The sequence below is a fragment of the Cricetulus griseus genome, assembly GCF_003668045.3.
Source record: "Cricetulus griseus strain 17A/GY chromosome 1 unlocalized genomic scaffold, alternate assembly CriGri-PICRH-1.0 chr1_0, whole genome shotgun sequence".
Lineage (NCBI taxonomy): Eukaryota > Metazoa > Chordata > Mammalia > Rodentia > Cricetidae > Cricetulus > Cricetulus griseus.
Window position 1 is genome coordinate 266,554,070 of NW_023276806.1, and position 19,495 is coordinate 266,573,564.

General features: G+C 45.8%; 1 protein-coding gene across 1 annotated transcript in view; it reads left to right on the forward strand.

Annotated features, from left to right (window-relative positions):
• Nucleotides 1–3,831: 3,831 nt before the first annotated feature.
• Nucleotides 3,832–19,495, forward strand: part of Ube2d1 (ubiquitin conjugating enzyme E2 D1) — a 30,571-nt gene continuing 14,907 nt past the window's right edge. Inside the window, exon 1 of the mRNA XM_027395120.2 lies at nt 3,832–4,178. Coding sequence (XP_027250921.1) covers nt 4,155–4,178 — 24 coding nt within the window. The 5' untranslated portion in view covers nt 3,832–4,154. The remainder of the gene's footprint in view (nt 4,179–19,495) is intronic.

The following is a 19,495-nucleotide window of genomic DNA, read 5'->3' on the forward strand; positions in this document are numbered from 1 at the left end:
TCATGTAATCTTGAACTCACTGTGTATCCAAGGATGAGGTGGTCTGGGACACCTGATATTTCTGCCTCCACTTGCCCTGTGCTGAGACTATATGCATGTGGGACCATGGCTGGTTTACACTGACCTGGGAATCACACCTAGGGCTTCCTGCTTGCATGGCAAACACTTCACCCACTGTGCATCCCCCAATCATTGTCAACTCAACTAGATTTAGAATCATCATGGGACCACACCACTAGGATATCTATGAGGTTGTTTCTAGCAAGACTTAACAGAGGAGGCCAGTTTTACCCCGAATGCGGCAGTGCACCCCATCACCTGGGGTCTTGAACTGAACAACAAGGAGAAAGTCATGTTCTCTCTGCTTCTTGACGGTAGATGCAATATAGCCAGTTGCCCTCTCCTGCCTCCATGCCTTCTACCCAAAAATAACTTCACTCAAACTGTGAGCAAAAATAAACCCTTACATTGCCATTGTTATATCAATGAGAAAAGCAACCGGGATCATACCCAACTGCCAGGTCAGAAGCATGTCTGATGTAGAGACCGCTTGCCCCATGGGCCATCTTTGGAACTGCAAAGATCCAGAGCAGTGAGTATCACCAAGTGGTCCAGACCCACAGCATCAACATCATAGGGGATTTGTTAGAAACACCACTTTTTGGACCCCAGAGCGGGGATGTAAGAAACTGTGGTCCACAGTGCCATTTGAGAACATACTAAAAGCTCAAGCATCTCTGATTTAAAAGAACTTCTGTTTAGAAACAGCCTGCCACATGCTTCGGGGAGTCTTCCTAGAGGCCTGGACATTGGACATTTCTGAAAGCTCTCTGTTTCTTCCATTATGCATTCACATCTGCACACCACTGTTTGAACATTACCAGCTTAAGGAGACACCACATGTATTCTCAGCAGGACCTGGGACCAAGCATGGGGACGACGACAACAGTGTCTTCTTTGCACTCCTTCCCCATTTGCTAAGCACCAGCTTTTCAGCATAGGACCTGTCCTGATTTCTGTGAAAGAATGTCACATACCCTGTCCCTCTAACCACATAGAGGCAGAAGGTGTGTAGAGGCTGAATCACCTCCCCTTCCCCTCCGAGTTCGGCTCTTCTCCTCTCCTGTCTTCTTCCCTGCCCTGCCATCCCCTCCCTTCTAGCTAATCTTGGTTGTCAGCTTGACCAGATAATCAACTAAAATAAAAGCTGCAGGGTACTCAAGTGAGGGGTTTTCTTAGCCAGATTATCTGAAGCAGGAAGAGCCACCCTCAATGTGGGCTGCACCTTCTGGCAGCAGCCCAGATGAAAGGACATTAAAAGGCTGGGTGGTGGTAGTTCCCGCCTTTAATTCCAGCACTCTGGAGACAGAGACAGGTGGATCTCTTTGAATTCGAAGCCAGCCTGGGCTACAGAGCTAGTTCCAGGAAAGGCACCAAAACTACAAAGAAACACTGTCTCAAAAAACAAGACAAAACAAAAACAAACAAGCAAACAGACAAAGGACATGAAAGAAGGCTACTGGGTTTCTCCTGCTTGCCCTTATTCTTTCTGGGCATTAAACTATCCTGTTCCTCCATCAATATTAGAACCAACTCCTCTGGACTTCCAATGTACATCAAAGTTCTACAGGAATTCCCCAGGCCCCCAGCACCAGTCTGGAACTGCTGAGACCTCCAGCCTCATGGGCCGAGCAACCACCAGATTCTTGAACTCTCTAGTGTGGAACAGCCATGGTTAGTCTTCATGGACTATGTCTCATATGCCAATCTAACAAATCCCCTGTAATATATATCCACTATACCAGATTTGTTCCTTTAGGGAACCATAACTATGACCCCTTCCTTCTCCTTCCCTTCCTTTCCCTTTCCTTTGCATTTCTCCTCCCCCACCTTGGTGAATAGATAGAGTTATGTCTAGAAGGATATGTAGGACTTCGTTGGGTAAATGGTCCTTCTATGCCCTGATGGTGCACAAAAGCACAAAGTATTCATCAATGACAGCCAGTGAGCTAGGGTTGGAAAGGAGTATGGTGATAAACTGTGATGGAGTTTTTCACCAAGCTGGGGCTTTGGGTGTCTACATCTTCAAGCATGAAGGTGGTTCCATTACTGATTCTTTGAACAGTTTATAGGACCTCCTGGAAGAGAGAAAACTTGATGTCTATGTCCTGAACCCTTAGTGACATTGAGACAAAAGTTTTCTTTCTACAGTGATGCTGGAGGAAGGTGTGTTTTTTGTTATCTATGGGGTTGGTTAGTGCCAATCATCTTGCAGGAGGTTTGTCTGAGTTTCCTGGCAACGAGTTACCTGGAAGTGATGGTTTCCCATGAGGGTAGCAGGTGACCATGGCCTCCCTTCCGACATGACACCCGAAGGCCAACAGCATGGAATGAGATATCAAAAGCAATATGGGTTTGAGACCAGACTGAACAACCCTGACTCCACTTTCAAGGACACCCTAGAAAAGCATAAAGGTAATGCTCCAGTTTCAGAACAAAAGGATGTTGCCTAGGCTTCCATCCATCTAGCCTCTGTATAGCTCCTCGCAGAAGGCAGGACCTAGCTGGTGTTTCCTAGAAGCTTCTTTGACCAAGAGTATATCCTAACATTCCCAAGCTGGGTTTTGGAGTATGCGCAATGGTTCCCTGGGTACTTATTGTAGTGTGTGTGCATGAGACCCTGGGTTCCATGACACAAAGAGTCAATCTAGGGTTTGTTCCCTAGCTAAAAAGATGAATGGCATTAATGCCACTCTTTTCTTTGGGAAGATGAGACAGGAAATACAACAAAGCTGGTTGGTGGGAAGACACTGACAGTTAAGTGCTGACCAGCAAGCAGAAGGACACTAATTTCATCCCCAGTGCCCATGTGAAAAGGTAGGCATGATGGAGACTGTGTGTGAAATCAGCGCGCACACACACACACCCACACACACACACACACACACACACACACACACACACGGTAGAGGGGTTAGCTTGGTCCTGAAGCAATAAAAACAGTACCTGGAAGAACACTGTAGAGTAGAGGCAAGGCTGCAAAAGGTCCATGCCATGGGAAAGAGAAGCTGACAAGGACCTGGAAACAGGAAAATGGACCGATGGGCAGACAGAGCAGGACTGCTTGAGTGGGCCTCTGCAAAGCCCAGTCCCTCAGACCCTTCTGGGCTGCAGGCCAGTTCTAGCTTGTGCAGAAGGCATGAGGATGGTCTACTGCCCACCGCTGCCAAAATCTAGATGAGAATTTCGCAGAAGTGGCTGACCCGGTTGAAGGGGGGGGCGGGGGGGGGGGGGAGACGTGTTTTGAGGAACAAAATGGATTCAAAACTATTTCGGATAAGGAATGGGTTGACTTTAGACACGAGAAACCTAAGACTACCCAACGCCATAGAAATCTGAGAGTGACCAAAGCGAGAGCCCAATCTGCTGGTGTGAAGCCCAGAAGTCATGGTTCAAAAAGCAAGATCAGAGAATTGAGAAAGGCCTGGAGGGCAGCTCAGTGGGTAAAAATGCTTGCTGCCCAAGTCTGAAGACCTGATTTCGGATGCCAGAGATCATGAAAGGGTTGGGTGTGTTGGAGGCCGTCTGCGATCCTATTGCTGTGAGGTGGAGGCAAAAAAAGACAAAAAGGGAAGCCTCTTGTTCAGTGTGAGACCCTGTCTCAAAAGACAAGGTGGAGCGCAATTGAGGAAGCTTCCTCGTGCCTCCAGGGGCGAGCGGAGAAGAGACAGAAATATCTGCAGAGGAAGTTAAGACCCGCTGGAGGTCTGTGAGAGATGGAGCGACCCGTGGACCTCAGCAGCTCCTAAGAGCGACAGCTCACCTGCTGTACCAGTTTTGCAGATTTGGGAGCTTGCTCTGCAGAGCGGCTGCAGGGAGCAGCAGCCTGGCCTCAGCTGTCACCCACGGGTGACTGGACGACGTCCGCGCGGGCGGCCGAGGAGGCCAGGCCTGGAACTACACTTCCCAGTGTGCCAGGCGGGCGGGGCGCGGCAGGGAGGGCGCAGGCTCCTTCCCAGCAGCGAAGGCGGAAACAAAAGAGCCCGGCGCCGCCGCCCGCACACTCGCGCACCGCGCCTGGGCGCACACGGAGCAGCCCCGCGAGGCGGCAGCCCGGGACACGCGGACCCGCCGCAGCCCCCGCCGCCTGCCCCATGGCGCTGAAGCGGATCCAGAAAGTGAGTGGCGGCCAGGGCCGACCTGGGCGTCCCCGAGGGGTCCCTAGGAGTCCTGGGCAAACGACGTGGGAGGGGCGTGGGCACTGGGGAGGCCGGGGTGCCGATCGGCCCCGCACAGGTGAAGCGTGCTCCCGTAGGGTCCGGGTGCCTGGAACCCGGAGCGACCCGATCCCTCCGTGCCCTCTCCCGGCTGAGCCAAGAGCCCTGGGTGCGGCCAGATTGTCCCGGGGTGTGTGCATACCCGCTGGGCTGGTGCTTGCCCTGCAATGGGCGGCCTGCGTCCCCTATCAAGCCGTGCGTCCTCACAGTGTCCCCAGAGCCCTCCTTCTTGTGCTGGCAACCCGAGCTCCCCGGGAGGAGAGGGAAGGTGTGGTGGGCCTACGGCCTTTATTCTCAGAGCGTGGGGCTGGGTCTTTTTGGTCTCTGCAGTTGGCTGGTGCTCAGTGGGAGGAAAGGGCTGGAAAAGCAGGATCGGGGCCGAGGAGCCAGCAGAAAGCTCTTGCCCTTGCTATTTTGGTGGTTCTGCAAGCAGCTGCCACTTCAGGTCACATAGCTGTACTGAGAACATAGTTGCTGATACACAGCAAGATGACCTCCTGGCTGTGATTCATGGAGAGGCAAGCCAAGCAGGTTGTTGGTTTTGTTTTGTTTTTTAAACACCGTCATGATAAACTTACATATAGAGTTGAAGACATAGGAGCGAGGACCACAAATTAAATTGTTTGGATGCTTTGACGCATGAGGAGAGAACGAGGAAGAAATAGGAACAGTCAATCAACACATCCGATCCATTCCCAACCCTCTCTTTGTATTCTTTACCGCACCCATTTCTCCTGTTGGCCTGTCCCCTTATTCAAGTCTTAACATTTACAGAAGTAGTCCTTGCTGGGAACATGGTGTATGGGAGCGCTTTGGAAGCAAGTGCGCCAACAGTGGGTAATGTGTTTGGTAATTGATTTCACAAGAAATGGATGGCACCCCGAACATTTTATCAACCTTTCCAGCTACACTTCACTACAAATGTTTTGAATTTAGAGCGGTAGCAGACAGACATCTTACGGTACAGAGGACAGCAACTTTTACACCCAGCCATATGTGGGGTTCTTTTATGGTGTGTGTGTGTGTGTGTGTGTGTGTGTGTGTGTGTGTGTGTGTGTGTTGATCGTTGCTATTCTTTGTACCGTTGAAGGTCAACTCACTATAAAATGTAAAACCAGCATTTATTAAGTAATGACGTTTTCTCTTTTGAAAATAACACGGTTGTGTTTTATTTTTATCCATGTAAACAAACAGACCTAATTTTGAAGCTGCAGTCATCAGCGGACTTCTGAACATTTACTGTAATGTTGGTTCCCATTTGGATCAGACAACACACATTTTTCCAAGGAAGTTTCTAACTTCCCTTCCTTTCACGGTGCTGAGGCATTTCCATGTGGCTTCCCACACAGTAGCTCTTAGATACCATAGGATTTATCTGTAGAATATCTGTTTGGAAAAACGGGGCATTATTGTAAATGCAGACTTGACAAGTCTTGTCAGCCATGACGTTAGCATAGCAAATGCCCACATCTTTTTTGTTTGTTTACTTGTTTGTTTTTAGTAGGTTGTCTATTGCAGACAGAGTTGTCTATTACAAAGGTAACACTTATTTCCGTAGTGTAGTGGTTTTTACGCTCCCCTAACAATGGTGACACTTAAGAACAACTAATGTCAAACCTATGACAAATGGACATTTTGGAGAAGACATTGGAGGTCACATGATACTGTGTTTCAGTATCAGACTTTGACTTCCCTTCCTGTCATCAGACATTGACTGCCCCAAATCATATCAGTCATACTTGCCAGCCAACCCTTCAAAACCAGCTGGCTCTACCTTCTTCCTCCTTCCTCACCTGTCATCTTGCTGAGAACCAAGTCCAGGCTGAACAAGCTGCCCAATGCTCCCTCCCTGATATCCTCAGTGTTCAGGTTTTTATTTGAATCTTATTTATTTCAACAAATGGAGTTCAGTGCTAACCTTCAGCCTTTAAAAACAAAATAAATCAAGATTTATTTTTATGTGTGTGTTTGTAAGTACATGCTACGTGTGTTATGGGTGCCCACAGAGGCCAGAAGAGGGCATCTGGTCCCCTGATGCTAGAGCCACAGGCCAGGTTGTGAACTGTCTGATGTGGGTGCTGAGGATTGAACTAGGGTTCTCTGGAACAGTAGTAAGTGTTCTTAACTGCTGAGCCATCTCTCCAACCCCTGGCCTCCGTGTGTGTGTGTGTGTGTGTGTGTGTGTGTGTGTGTGTGTGTGTGTGTGTGTTTTGTTGTTGTTGTTTTCCAGACAGGATCTCTCTGTAGCTTTGGAGCCCATACTGGAACTCTGTAGACCAGGCTTGCCTTCAACTCACAGAGATCCTCCTGCCTCTGCTCCTGAATGCTAGGATTAAAGGCGTGCGCCTTGAATATATTTTAAAGTAATTGGATAACTTCAGGCCACTGGATTGTACTGTTTCTTCACCTAGTGTATCTTGGAGCTCAGAAACTCAGGTGTGTGGTGGTGTATTGGAGAGTACAGGCATGGAGACAGTCCCTAGGGCAGGGAACAGAGCCACTGAGACCCCACTGCTGCCAGTGGAAAGATGCTGACTCTCTAGGTTGAATTGGGGGTTGGCATGGAAAGGTCAAATGCCCTGTTGTTCTAGTCTGTTCCCTTTATCCACATAGGGAACCGGAGGCTGGAGTCGAGAAGGGTTTTACCCAGAGTTAATCTCTTGAGAAGTGATTTGGCACATTTGAGAACAACGTTCACAGCTTCTCATTTCTCCACCTGGGAAAAGAACAAAGATTTTGGATTCAAACTGTGCCTTTATACAAAGCATGTGGACATGAGCACTTCAAATGTATCTCTGTGCCAGAGTAGACTAAATGATTTAGTGCTCTAATTTAGACACTCTGTGCCAGTTTTGCATTTCAGCTCATAAATTTACACACCCGTGGCCTATTTTTAGACATGGAGAAAGATGTTATTACAGTCACCTAAATCTCTGAAGGAATAAAGTTTGCACAAAATCCAAGGAGAGCTAATTTGAAAAAGGAGAGCAGCTTTTAGTTTGGTGTCTATTGTTAGCTGTTTTCTAGGTGTTTCTTCTGCGAACACTGTTTTTCAGTGTTCAGTACATTTTTGCTTTGAAAAATCACTTTTTAAACTATCCATGTTCTAATATAATACTGAACACTTTGAGACCTAGGGGAGAAAGGAACCCTAATGCAGCCGTCATCAACATCTTTGTCTGGTTCCCTTTGTGTTTATTTTACATAAGGACATTTAGGTAATAATCACCCTGGATGGTATGTGCTAGACTTCAGCCTTTTTTGTCTGTATTCTGAAAAGTGAAACAAAAGGCTTTTCTTTCATAAATATCGCAACACAGATAATTATCCTTCCTTGTATAGTGTTCTTTCCCAAAATGAAACATTTGGGGCTGGGAGTGTGGCACCATGTTAAAACACACACCTACTGCTCTCAAAGCCCAGAGATCAACTGCCAGCAGCACCACAAGAAAAAATAAGTTGCATTTGGTTCCAAAAGTTGACCCTTGGGCTTTTTAATAATTAAATTGTGTGCATGCACATAAATGAAAATGCAGTTTTATAAACATTATGAGCTGCTTGGACTTTGATTTGACAAATCATAGTATTTGTGCTGCTCTAGTAAACATGGTATCTTAAGCATCTTGACCCTCCCAGTCTGGGTCGTCATCCAGGGAAAGAGGATCTAGCTTTTGCTCTTGGCTCTGTGGCTAACCAACTTCTGTTTTCTTACCCACACGATGTCCCCAAGGATGACAGCCACCACCATGTGTGGAGGTCGCTCTGCCTAACTCCACACCAAGAGCTTAACCTGCATGAGTTGCTTGAGTCCTTCATGAGGCCTTAGAGCTAGAAACAGTCTAATTCCCACCCTGCAGGTTATGAAACAAAGGCACAGAGTTGTTAACCGGGCTACTCAGGATCGAATATCTGGCCTATGAAAATGGCTAGGATTCCAAGACAGACAGTCCTCACAGTGTTGGCTTCAGTTCAGGCTTCTTCCATCATGTGGACCTTTATGTTGTCTTTCTAAACTAAAAGACAAGGAGTCAAGGGTCTGGGACTTTAGCTCAGTGGGAAAGTGCTCACCTGGCATGCATACATCCTTGGCATGGTGTCTCACTCCTGTTATCCCAGCACTTAGGAGGTGGAGACAGGAAGCATCAGCTAAAGGTTTTCCTCAGTTACATACTGAGTTTGAGGCTACTCTGGCTGTATGAGACGCCATCTCAAAAACAAACAGAGAAGAAGAAAGACATAGAGTCAGATGAGTGTACAGAGACTAGCTCTTAGCAATATGATGTTGCACCATGCAATTAGGCCTCTGCATATCTAATCACCACCACAGCTCAGCTGTGAGCGATGCTCAGCCACCCTTCTCCTCCGAGATGACCCTCACCACTAAACCCTGGAGAATAACAACTCCATTCATCTCCCCATGCCACTGGAAATGTTGGCTCCTCCAAAAGGCTTTAGAAAAACAATCGCCTGTAGTTCTTTAAATAGTCTGTTGGTATCATTTCATTGTGGCATTTTCATGACATAATTTTAAATTGGCCCAATTGTTTAAGTGCCTGTCATGGCTTTGAGTAGTAAACTATTCACATGGTAAGATTAAGTGCAAGACTACATACAGAAAGAGGGAAATAGCCTAAAAGAAGACATGAGAAGCCTGGTATCTCTGTCACTTGTGGATGAACAGTTTGCCTTGAGAGGAGAGGAGAGGAAGCAGTGTTCTTTCTCAAGGAAGCCACAGTGGGGGTTTTCCTGCCCTTAAGCCTCTGTAATTAAACTTGGTCTTTTGCCTGTCTGTACTCTTCTTCCTTTAACATAACAAAGGTGCAAGAAGATGAGATAATTTATTACAGCCTAGAAGTTCTGAGGAAATTGATAACATAGAGCTAGATGAGACTGTTGCCGCCTCTTTAGGGGAGTCAGACACATGAAAACCGAAGGATGTAGATTGCCTCCAGGAAGCCAGGAGGCTCCCTGCCCCTTCAGCTCCCTGAAACACACACAGGTCCACAGAAACATTTGGACCTGTACTTTCATTCAGTGTTGCTAACCAAAGGAATTAAACAGTTGCCTACCAATGTGTTGGTCCTAACCCCACCCACCTTTTAAATACTGGAAGAAATGATATTTCATTGCAAACAGGTATTAAGTGACTTGTCTCTTTCCTCACCTGTTAAAGTCCTGGAGTGACAGGGGACTGCACAATATGCCCAGATTTGTAATCCAGGGCTTGGAGAGGTTCTCAGGCCCCCCATCAAAGAACATATGTGTGACAATGCCAACGGTGTTTTAGACTGCCTTGGTCTACGTGAGCCCTAAGAAGCTGAGACCATGTACATTTAGTTTACTTCTGGTTAAGCTTCACACAGACAGCACAAGGGCCTTCCATGTGCAGGAGTTCTCTGGGTTGGAGAGGAAGCAGTGTGAGGTCTAGAAGCACTTGGGTTCCACTGTCTTGACTCTTCCTGGGTTTTGACCACCCCCCCCTTTTTTTTTTTTTGGCTTTTCCAGACAGAGTTTCTCTGTATTGCTTTGAATGTTGTCTTGGAACTCCCTCTGTAGACCAGGCTGGCCTCGAACTCACAGAGATCCATCTGCCTCTACCTCCCGAGTGCTGGGATTAAAGGCACATGCCACCACCAACACAGGCTGGCCAAACACTCTTTCTTCCAGTTGTGTGTTTGTTGCTTATCTTAATGATACCATGTTGCTTATTTGGAAGCAATAAGCAACACCAGAAGAATAAGCAATAAGAAGTATCTTCTTCAAAGGAGTGGGCTGGGCTTCATCCTTCACATTAAACTTGCTCAGATAACCCACGTCCTCTGGTGTGCTTATGGTGGGGTCTTTCCCCTGGTACCAGAGTTTGGGAATAGTATAGCTAGGAGGTGCAGGGAACTCTGTGTGTGTACCAAGTCATGATGTAAAATCTATTTCTCAATGTAGGTGGCTGAAAGGAAAGATTTGAAAATTACTTACTAAAATGACCCAGAGGCAACTCTCCTGCCCTTGGATGTCCTCTCTCTTATCACCTAGGCGTCAATCTGTGTTAAAATCTTTGCTTAATAAATTCCAACTGTATTTCATTAAAAAAAAAGTGTATTGATGCCCACCAGTCATCCATACACAAGATCAAATGTTCTGTCCTTGGATTCACTTCCAATTAATACAAAGTGTCAATATTCCATTGTTTTCTGCCTCAAGTAGCAACAGAGTATCCAGCTAGTGTTTCCAACCACAGTAGCTGGAGTAGCACCTTGATTATTTTTTTATTGTTATGTTGACATAAAATCTGTATAGCTGGCCTCAAACCCATGTTCCTTCTGCCTCTCCCTCCTGAGTGTTGGGATCATAGGTGTGCAACACCATGCCCAGTTTAAGATGGGATTTTTTTCAAACACAAACAATTATTATATGCCTATTCTTTGCCAATTATTAAGATGAGAATGTTAGTATTCAGGCACCTGTACTGGCCTGTTCATGGGGTTCTGATAGGATACGCCCTCAGCTGAAGCCACTAAGAGTACCACCTGTGTACATTTACTGCTTTCCCTTTAAAAGGACCCTGTCCACCTCTTTCTCTCTTTCTCCCTCTCTCCCTCTTTCCCTCTTTCTCCCTCCTTCTCCCTCCTCACTGTCTCTCTGTCTCTCTGTCCCCCCTTTCTTCTGCTGCTTTTGTCCCCAGAGGCTGGTCCCCCCTCTCTCCTCTCCCCCCCTTCCCATTCACTTCCCCTAATAAAAAACCCCTCACCCTAGCTGTGTCTCATGACATCTTTCCCTCATGAGTCACTTTTTAAAATTATAACAGGGAACTCTAGGGACTGGAGAGAGAGAGATAGCTCAGTGTGTTTGGTCTTATTTCAGAGGACCTGAGTTTGGTTCCCAGCACCCACATCCTATCACGAGGCTTACAACTACCTGCAACTCCAGCTCTAGAGGTCCCATGCCCTCTTCTCATCTCCACAGGTGGCCACGCACATGTGCATATACACAGAGAGACATACGTAAAAATAAAATAAAAATTTTTAAAGGAATGGAGCTCTGAAAATCACTACTTAGTAATAAGTACTTGGTAGGTATGTTCATGTTTTATGTATATTTTAAAAATAGGTTTTTCTCTTGTTTTCTATTTTTTCCTGAAATACCATCTTTCTCGGTGACCATGAACTAAATGGTAAGTTTTGATAGTGTTGCACTCGAAAGGTCGTGAGGGGACTGGAGAGATGGCTCAGTGGTTAAGAGCACTGGATGCTCTTTATGATGACACTGGTTTGATCCCCATACCCACATAATGGCTCACAACTGTCTATGACTACAGTTCCAGGGAATCTGATGGCCCATTCTAGCCTACACAGGCTCAAGGCATATTGTCATGCAGTCAGGCAAGACACCCACACATACAAAATAATAAAAATTAAAAAACATCTTGAAATGAACCTATACGATAAGCAAATAAAACTAAGGGGTGGGGAGAAGGTGACCTGTAGCACATTCCTTGTGCCTAGAATCTGCCATGTGTTGTGTGCAGTCATTTCCTGTCATGTTTTTCTTGGTCCTAGAAATGCTTTCAACACAAGGACTCCTCAAAGCCTAGGAGGTAGTGTCATTTCAAACCTTTTGTAATAGACAGTGCTCTTGAGAGACAGAAACAAAGAATTCCTCTTCATTCTCTTACTTTTGTCTGTTGTTTCTTTTGAGCACATAACCTCACTTCAGCACAGGGGCGTCAGGTAGGGCAGTGCACTCCGGGTATCACAGTCCCGGGGTGAGAAGAATACTGGAGTGGAAATCAGATGATCTGAACCTCTTTTCTAGCTTTATCTTTTGACCTTGGCTAAGAGAACCAGTCATTATTTTCACCATCTAGAAACCTCATGGGTGAATGTCATAGCTTCTATGGTCCCCTCTGTGGATATGTGTGCTGCGTCCATAACACGTATGTGTGTTTGTGTGTGTGTGTGTGTGTGTGTGTGTATGCATAATATCAATCTCTTCCCCCCACTTCGGTAGGAGATTGAGCCTAAATGCTCTGTAAAGCCCTCTACCAGTAAGCGATACACAGAGCCTCCCCTTTATATGTTTAAGCAAACTTAAATTTTGTTTTGTTCAGCAAACATCTCAACTTGTCACTGTGGTAAAAAACGGAGCTGTGTGTGCTCTGCAGGCATCAGAGATAAATCCTATTGAATTTGAGATTCTAAGGACTTTTCAATATTGGCATCATAATGTGTACTATAATGTTTGTAGGTCCTCTGATTGCAAGTCACTTATTTGTGATGCAAATAAGATGTGTTTCTATGATGGGCTAATAATGTAATGTGCTTTTCTAATTCTGTTTGGCTTCCATCTCTTTGACAGGTGTCTTTGTCCTTTAAGGGTTGTTTCTTTCCGGTATTTAGAGAGCTGCCTTGCATAGTTGCCTCATCTGTAGAGTTTTAGGGATCCTGAGCTGTGCATTTATAGAACACCTTCTGATACGAGGTTTACTAAACAAATAAGGAGAACCCCAGGAAAGTAGATATAACTGGCAATAAGGGTAAGACAAAAACTATAACTATAAATAGATAGACATAGGGAAATACCACAAGGAAAGAACAATGTATTTTTGCAGGAAGGAAGTCAAACTCAGGGAAGGCAAATTCATTTGGAGGAATTCAGGAGCTCTTCATTGGGAAAGATGGGCTTAGACATAGATCTGGAGGAACATGAAATGATTGGAAAGACACAGGAAAGCCCTGTTTATACAGAAAAGCTGTAGAACAGAAGACACTAGAAACCTCATGACTAATTTGGAGCAGATAACCATGCCTTTGAGGAACATTGGTGGGGTAGAGCATGGGGCCTTGGTTAAATGGAGGACCTGAAAGGACCATGCTGAGAACTATATACTCAATACAGAGCCTGCCTGGTGAAGCCATGGAACTAATCTGAGTCTCCTAATCTGAGGCTGGTTGTGCATCCTTGCCCTGAAAGGATGCAACGTCATGCCCTGTGTGTGAGTGTTATTCTGATGAATGAATGTTCTGAACAAAGGTGGGCAAGATGTTCTGGGAATAGAATAGGGACCTACTGACTGAGGGTGAGAGAAAACCTCTAGTTAAATGATGTTTAAGGAAAGACCTGAAGATAATAGTGAGGTTGGTATATCCCAGCGCTTGGCAGGCATGGACAGGTGGACCTCTGTGAGTTCAAGGCCAGCCTGGTCTACAGAGCGAGTTCCAGAACAGCCACGGTTACACAAAGAAACCTTGTCTGGGAAACACCAAAACAAACAAACACAAAAAAAGTGAGGTTGGTCAAACGAGTGGGAAAGAGAGGAAGAGAGGAGGGGTGAGGAGAGGAGGGGCTAGTGAGAATGTGAATGTGTGTGTGTGAATTGAGAGGGGAAGTAATTAAGAACCTTCCTAAGAGGAAGCTATGTTGAAACCATGTTGGACAATACAGACAAGATAATATTTTGAAAAACTGAAAGTCATTTTGAGTAATGCAAAGTCTCTCTCTCTCTCTCTCTCTCTCTCTCTCTCTCTCTCTCTCTCTCTCTCCTTTCTTAACTGGGCCTAGCTCAGTAGTCTAGGTTTGCCTTAAAGTTATAATGTAGTCCAGCTGGCTTTGAACTCATGATTCTCAGTATTGTGAGGTCTGAGAAGCACAGGCATATACCGTCACCCCAGCTGTAAACCTTACTTTATGGTGAATGGAAAAGATTGCAAAGGCTTGACATGGTATCCTGTGGACATGTTGGTGTCAGCAGTGCGTTAGGTGGGAAAACCCAAACCGCTGTTCATGTTCGAGTGTTATCGCTAGGGTCCAAGTCAGAGTGATGGCAGGAGACACTGAAGTGAGAAGGCAAGAAAACTTATGGGCTCTATGGAGCTGCTCTGACCCACTCATTCCTGCCCGTCTTGCTTGGCCCTTCAAGTTAAATCTTAGAGATGGGAGTGTCTTCAAACTGCATCCCTACCACTACCATGGATAGTTTAGTGAGTTCTTTCCAGCTCCTTATCCCTATGGGTCTCTGTTCTGATAACATCCCCCACTTTCACCCTGTGGACCACTAGTATGTATGAAGTTGCCCTCAGGACCCCCTTTTTGAGGAGGGATGAGGACCAAGGAGACTCAGAACATCTTGGTGTACTTATTAATGAGAGGGTGTGAGAAGCTAGGGTGGTCAGGATGGAAAGCAGTCAGATGCCCAAAGCTAGAGTTTAGGTCACTGGCATGAATAACTGCATTTTTAACATTAAGACTTCCTAAAGTAGATATATAGCCTGGACTTGTCTAAAGTATATTTTACTTAGGCAATTCCTCTAAGGGAAATATGTATGTAAGTGTATGTGTATATGGAAGTCACTGAGTACACGTGGGGAGATGGCTCAGTGGATAAAGGACTTGCCACCCAAGAGTGAGGACCCCGAGTCTGAATTCCCCAAAGCTGCATGAAGTCAGAATCCTAGCCCTCCTGTGCTGAGGTGGAGACCAGAGAACTTCTGGAAGCTTGCAAGTCAGCTATCCCGGTGCACACAGAGAGCCTGTTTCAAACAAGGTGGAAGGTGAGGACCAACCTGAGGTGTGCTCTGACCTCCACATGCCCTCCATGGTACACACATGCATGCACACTCGCTTAACTAGAGCACAGACATGCACACACTCAGTTAAAAAAATAAATAAAGTGAAAGGGCTGTTTGAAATTAGAGGTAGCAGTTGGGGAATACAGCCATTGTGGCTGCTCAGAAGTCTGGGGAAGTGGATTCTGGTTCCGATGCACACCAGTGGGACAAAGGCACCAGGATCATGGCTATCTTCACTCTCCATGGAATTTGTCCACATCATCCCTTTGGAAAGCTGCCTTGGACTGGAACAATGACTTAGTGGGTGAAGCGCCTGCTATACATAAGTGGGGACCTGAGTACCCATCTAAGAACCTGGGTGTGCCTGTAATCCCAGTGCTGGGGAGGCAGGCAGAGTCACCGGGTTCACTGGGGCCAGTTTGCCTAATCTGCTTTGCAAGTTCCAGGCCTCTGAGAGACCCCGTCTTTAAAAAAACAGCAGAGCCTCTGAGATGGCTTGGTGGGTAAAAGCACTCGCTGTGTAAATCTGACAGCCTAGGTTGGATCCCTGGAACCATGGGGAAAAATCCAGATGTGGTGGCACAAATCTGTACCCATAGCACTCCTATGGCAAGATGGGAGGGAGAGTTGGCAGAATCACCTAGGAGCTCCCAGCTCTGCTAGCCTGGTGTAATCAGCAGAAACAATGGAGACTTGCATCAGTGAAGAGAACCAGCTCTCAAGAGCTGGCCACGATGTGTACATATGGTGTGCTCATACACCTGCTCCCACGCACACATACATCATGCATAAACATACACACACACTAATAGTTAATATCATACATAAACATGCACACACACTAATAGTTAATAAATAAAAACTGAAAAACAAGGTGAACCTCTCTTGAGGTTAACCTGTGGTTTCTCTGTGGATGTTGAGTCCACACGTACACCTACATTCATAGACAACCCCTCAAAGCAGCCTTCGGCAGACATACCAGATGTGTGAAGCAGCCAGGACGAGCTTGTGGCAGTGAGCTTGCCTCCTATTACTTAACTAACTGAATGCCAGCCTTTTGAAATCCCCCAAGGAAGAAACCACGTGGTATAAAACCAAGATGTCCTTTAACTCAGATGCATAGAGGTCCTGTGTGGGGAGACATTGTTGACTGACATCTCTCTTTTGAAAGCGCTCCAGGCTCCTGGTTGAGGAAATCAGCCTGAACTATAAACCTGTAACACGTTTATTTACAGACAAATAGCTCATCCGCCCCTTTAGAGGCAACACCAAATCAGGAAACAAGAAAATGCAGTCCTGTAAGAGTCACTGACTGGTTTGGGGTTTTGAGGGAGAGATGTTTTTATCCTATTAATTAATTGCTGGTGAAGCCAGGGGTTTTGAAATAATGCTTTCCCGTGCTTGGCACTGAATAATTTAAACTTGAGGCCATAAATAAGGCCCCCGTGCACAGGCTGTGAGCTTCCCTCTGCACACGCCCATCGTGGCGTATATTATCTCATGTGCAAGTTCAGACCATGTGCCTGTTACAGCTAGAAAACCACAAAAGCATCTATCTTCAGGATGCTCAGCGTCAGTTCTCCAGAAGTGTTTACTGTGCAGCGTCCTATTAAACCTTAGGGTAAATAAGGCCGCTCTGGCTTGCTGGTCCCCTCTGCTGATTGAAGGGGCTGCTACTCTTCTGGGAGCCAGGAGATGGACACAGCCTCCTCCTCTCCACCCCTGCCTTTATTTCCTTGTATTTGTTTACTTTCTTTGTTTTAGGTGGGCCTAAAGCTACTTTTAGACACTAAGTCCCTAGAGGCAGGGGCTGTGTCCCGGTTGGTTTTGTGGAGAACACTTAGCATATTGTGGGAGTATTATAAACATACCATCTGTGCCCACTTAAATTCAGTTGAGGCCTCCCAGTGTTTCTCTTTGTGTCTTGCTGATTATAGAAGGCTGTACTGGAATAGACATGTCTAGCCACAGAAGGCTCTAGAAATCCCTTAAGTACACATTTTTGCAGCCTTGCAAGGGTTTTGTTTGTTTGTTTTTGTTTTTTTTTTAATGGTTCTAGTCAAGCTATAAGGACATTGGCCTGTAACCTATTAATAACTTGCCTTTTGAAGTTTACATACCCTGCTACACGTCCTTCACGTGAACTTAGAAAATTGCTTCTTTGGCAGAGACCAGTTTCCTCTGGGGAGCGTTTTCCCGTCCGTGTTGATGGTATTTATTCATTGCTTGGTCTATATTCAGATATAGAGTTGGCTTCTTTTAAGCGTTGTGTCAGATGTGAAGAAATCCAATCAAATCAACAATCCCACTTTCGGATTTCTGGAATGAAGCTGAAACTCACGTCTACAAGGTACACTTGCGTTCACCCGGTGAGCTTGCTGTGACGTGTAATTGATGTCTCTATTTAACGGCTGTCCTTCAAACGATGTGACCTCCATACTTCCTTGCCTATGCTTTTAATATTACCATGCTTTTCTTTAAGGGAAGCCTCGTTTTAAAAGTTATGATGCTGGGCTACAGAAATGGTGGAGTGGCCAAGAGCACTTGCTCTTCATGTAGAGGACACAACTTTGTTTCCCAGGACTCACAATGACCTGGAACTTCAGCTCCACTGGATTCAAAACCCTTCATTACACACACACACACACACACACACACACACACACACACACACACACACCCCAATAAAAATAAAATAAATATTTTCCCAAAAGCTATCATATCAATTCTTTGTAAACTTCTGGCGACCTATGAAACACATGGACAGGGCGTATAGAAAGGTGATGGATTTTTACAAAATGAAGATAGTTGTGAACCCTGTGGTGTGTCCCCTTTTGCCTTTGCTGTCTCCTGTGTGCTGTTTCTGGCCTTCGTCTGAACTGTTTCATGGAGCTCAAGTTGCTTCACTCTCACTGCCTCAATATACAGCGAGTTCTGCTGTCACTGGTGGATAGTCAGGTTGTCCTTGGACTGGCACTATTGCAAATGAGACCCCCAAGATAAGTCTATGTGTTCCTGTTTGTGTCAGGTGTGTATTTTCCAGTAGGTCCCCTGGGTCTCACACTATGTCTGGGCTTAGTTGGTGCTCACCACCCAACCGTTTTCTGCTCCGCTTGTTTCTCAGCATTAATACTTTATTCTTTGTCCTCTTATGCTGGAGTAGGACTTGATTTTAATTGGCATATCCTTGGTGAGCCGTGCCCATTTAGAACATGCATGTGTTTGTGTACAGAGATGCACACACAGAGGCCAGAGGTCAACAACCCACTCTATTATTTACTTATTTTTCTTTCTTTCCTTTTCTTTTTTGATGCAGGGTCTCACTATGTAGCGATTGGCTGGCCTGGAACTCACAGAGTCGGGTCAGCTAGAACTCTCAGAGATCGGCCTGCCTATGCTTCCCAGTGCTGAGATTAAAGGCCTGCTCCACCATGTCGGTGCACTGTTTTGCTTTTTGAGACAAGGTTTCTCACTGAACCTGTAGCTTGTTGATTCCGCTAGGTTGGCTGGCCAGTGAGCCTCAAGGGTCCTTTGTCTCCCCCTCCCCAGCACTGGAATTGGAAACTATCTCTGTGCCCAGCTTTGATGTGAGTGCCAAGAGTTACAGCTCTTCATGGGGCTGAGCTGTCTCCCCAGTCCCTTGGTGTTACTGTTGTATTTAAGGGGACTTTGCACCAGTGAAGGTAGTTTACCCTAGTTCTGTAGTAAGCCCCTCTTCTGTCCGTGACCTTTGGGGATCACACCCCTAAGATTATCCTTGAGACTTTTATCTTACGTAGGTTCCCTGGGAAGCTTGGCTATAGCTGCTGTTCACGCTTCAGAGAATCTGAGGACCCCCTTCCCTGGTCCTTCCAAACTGCACCCTTCGAAGATGCTCTTTCTACCAATGTTCACGTTCTCCTTGAACTCCATGCCTCAGTTTAATCATCATCGAACAACCTCTCGGGTGACCTGAGCAGGTTTTTACCACCATTTAGTCTTTAAGACAGATTCAGCAGGGTAGGGCCGAGACCAAATGACAAATTTGGGTGATGTTTGTTAGAAGGGAAGCCTGTGGAAAGAACCCTTGAACTTTTATAATTAGCCCAAGTGGTTAAACTGAGCAGGGAATAGATTCTTTTAAGGTCTCCATGCACACCACAGACCACAGCTGTGTGGGGCACTGCTGACCCTGAGGAGTGCCAGTGGTCAGGGTCCCATGTACTTTAAGGTGAGTTTAGTTCAACATAAACCTCTACTGCACTGGGAAGAACCACGCAAAGCAGTGGCCCAAAAGTAGGTCAGCAGTGTCCCAAATAAACAGGAGGGAATAGAGTTTTTCTAAACAAGAAATAAAATGCAGAACATTCTAATGGGAGTTCCCTCTGGGCTTGGAGATTTTTCTAAAATGCACCTTACATGCCATGTACTAGAAATCCCTGTGACGTAATACTCAATGGTTGATGGTCTCTTGGCACTCATTTTCGGGTACCATGATATTTAATGATACATTATTACAAAGGACACTCCAGGTTAAATGACCCATACAGTTCTCAGATTGCAGCTAAACTTTTTGCTCCATGCAACCTACATACCTGTCAAGGGGGAGTAAGTGGTTTTTATTTGTTTGCCGAATCTATTCATTCCCCCATCTCTTCAGGAATTTGACTGAAACAT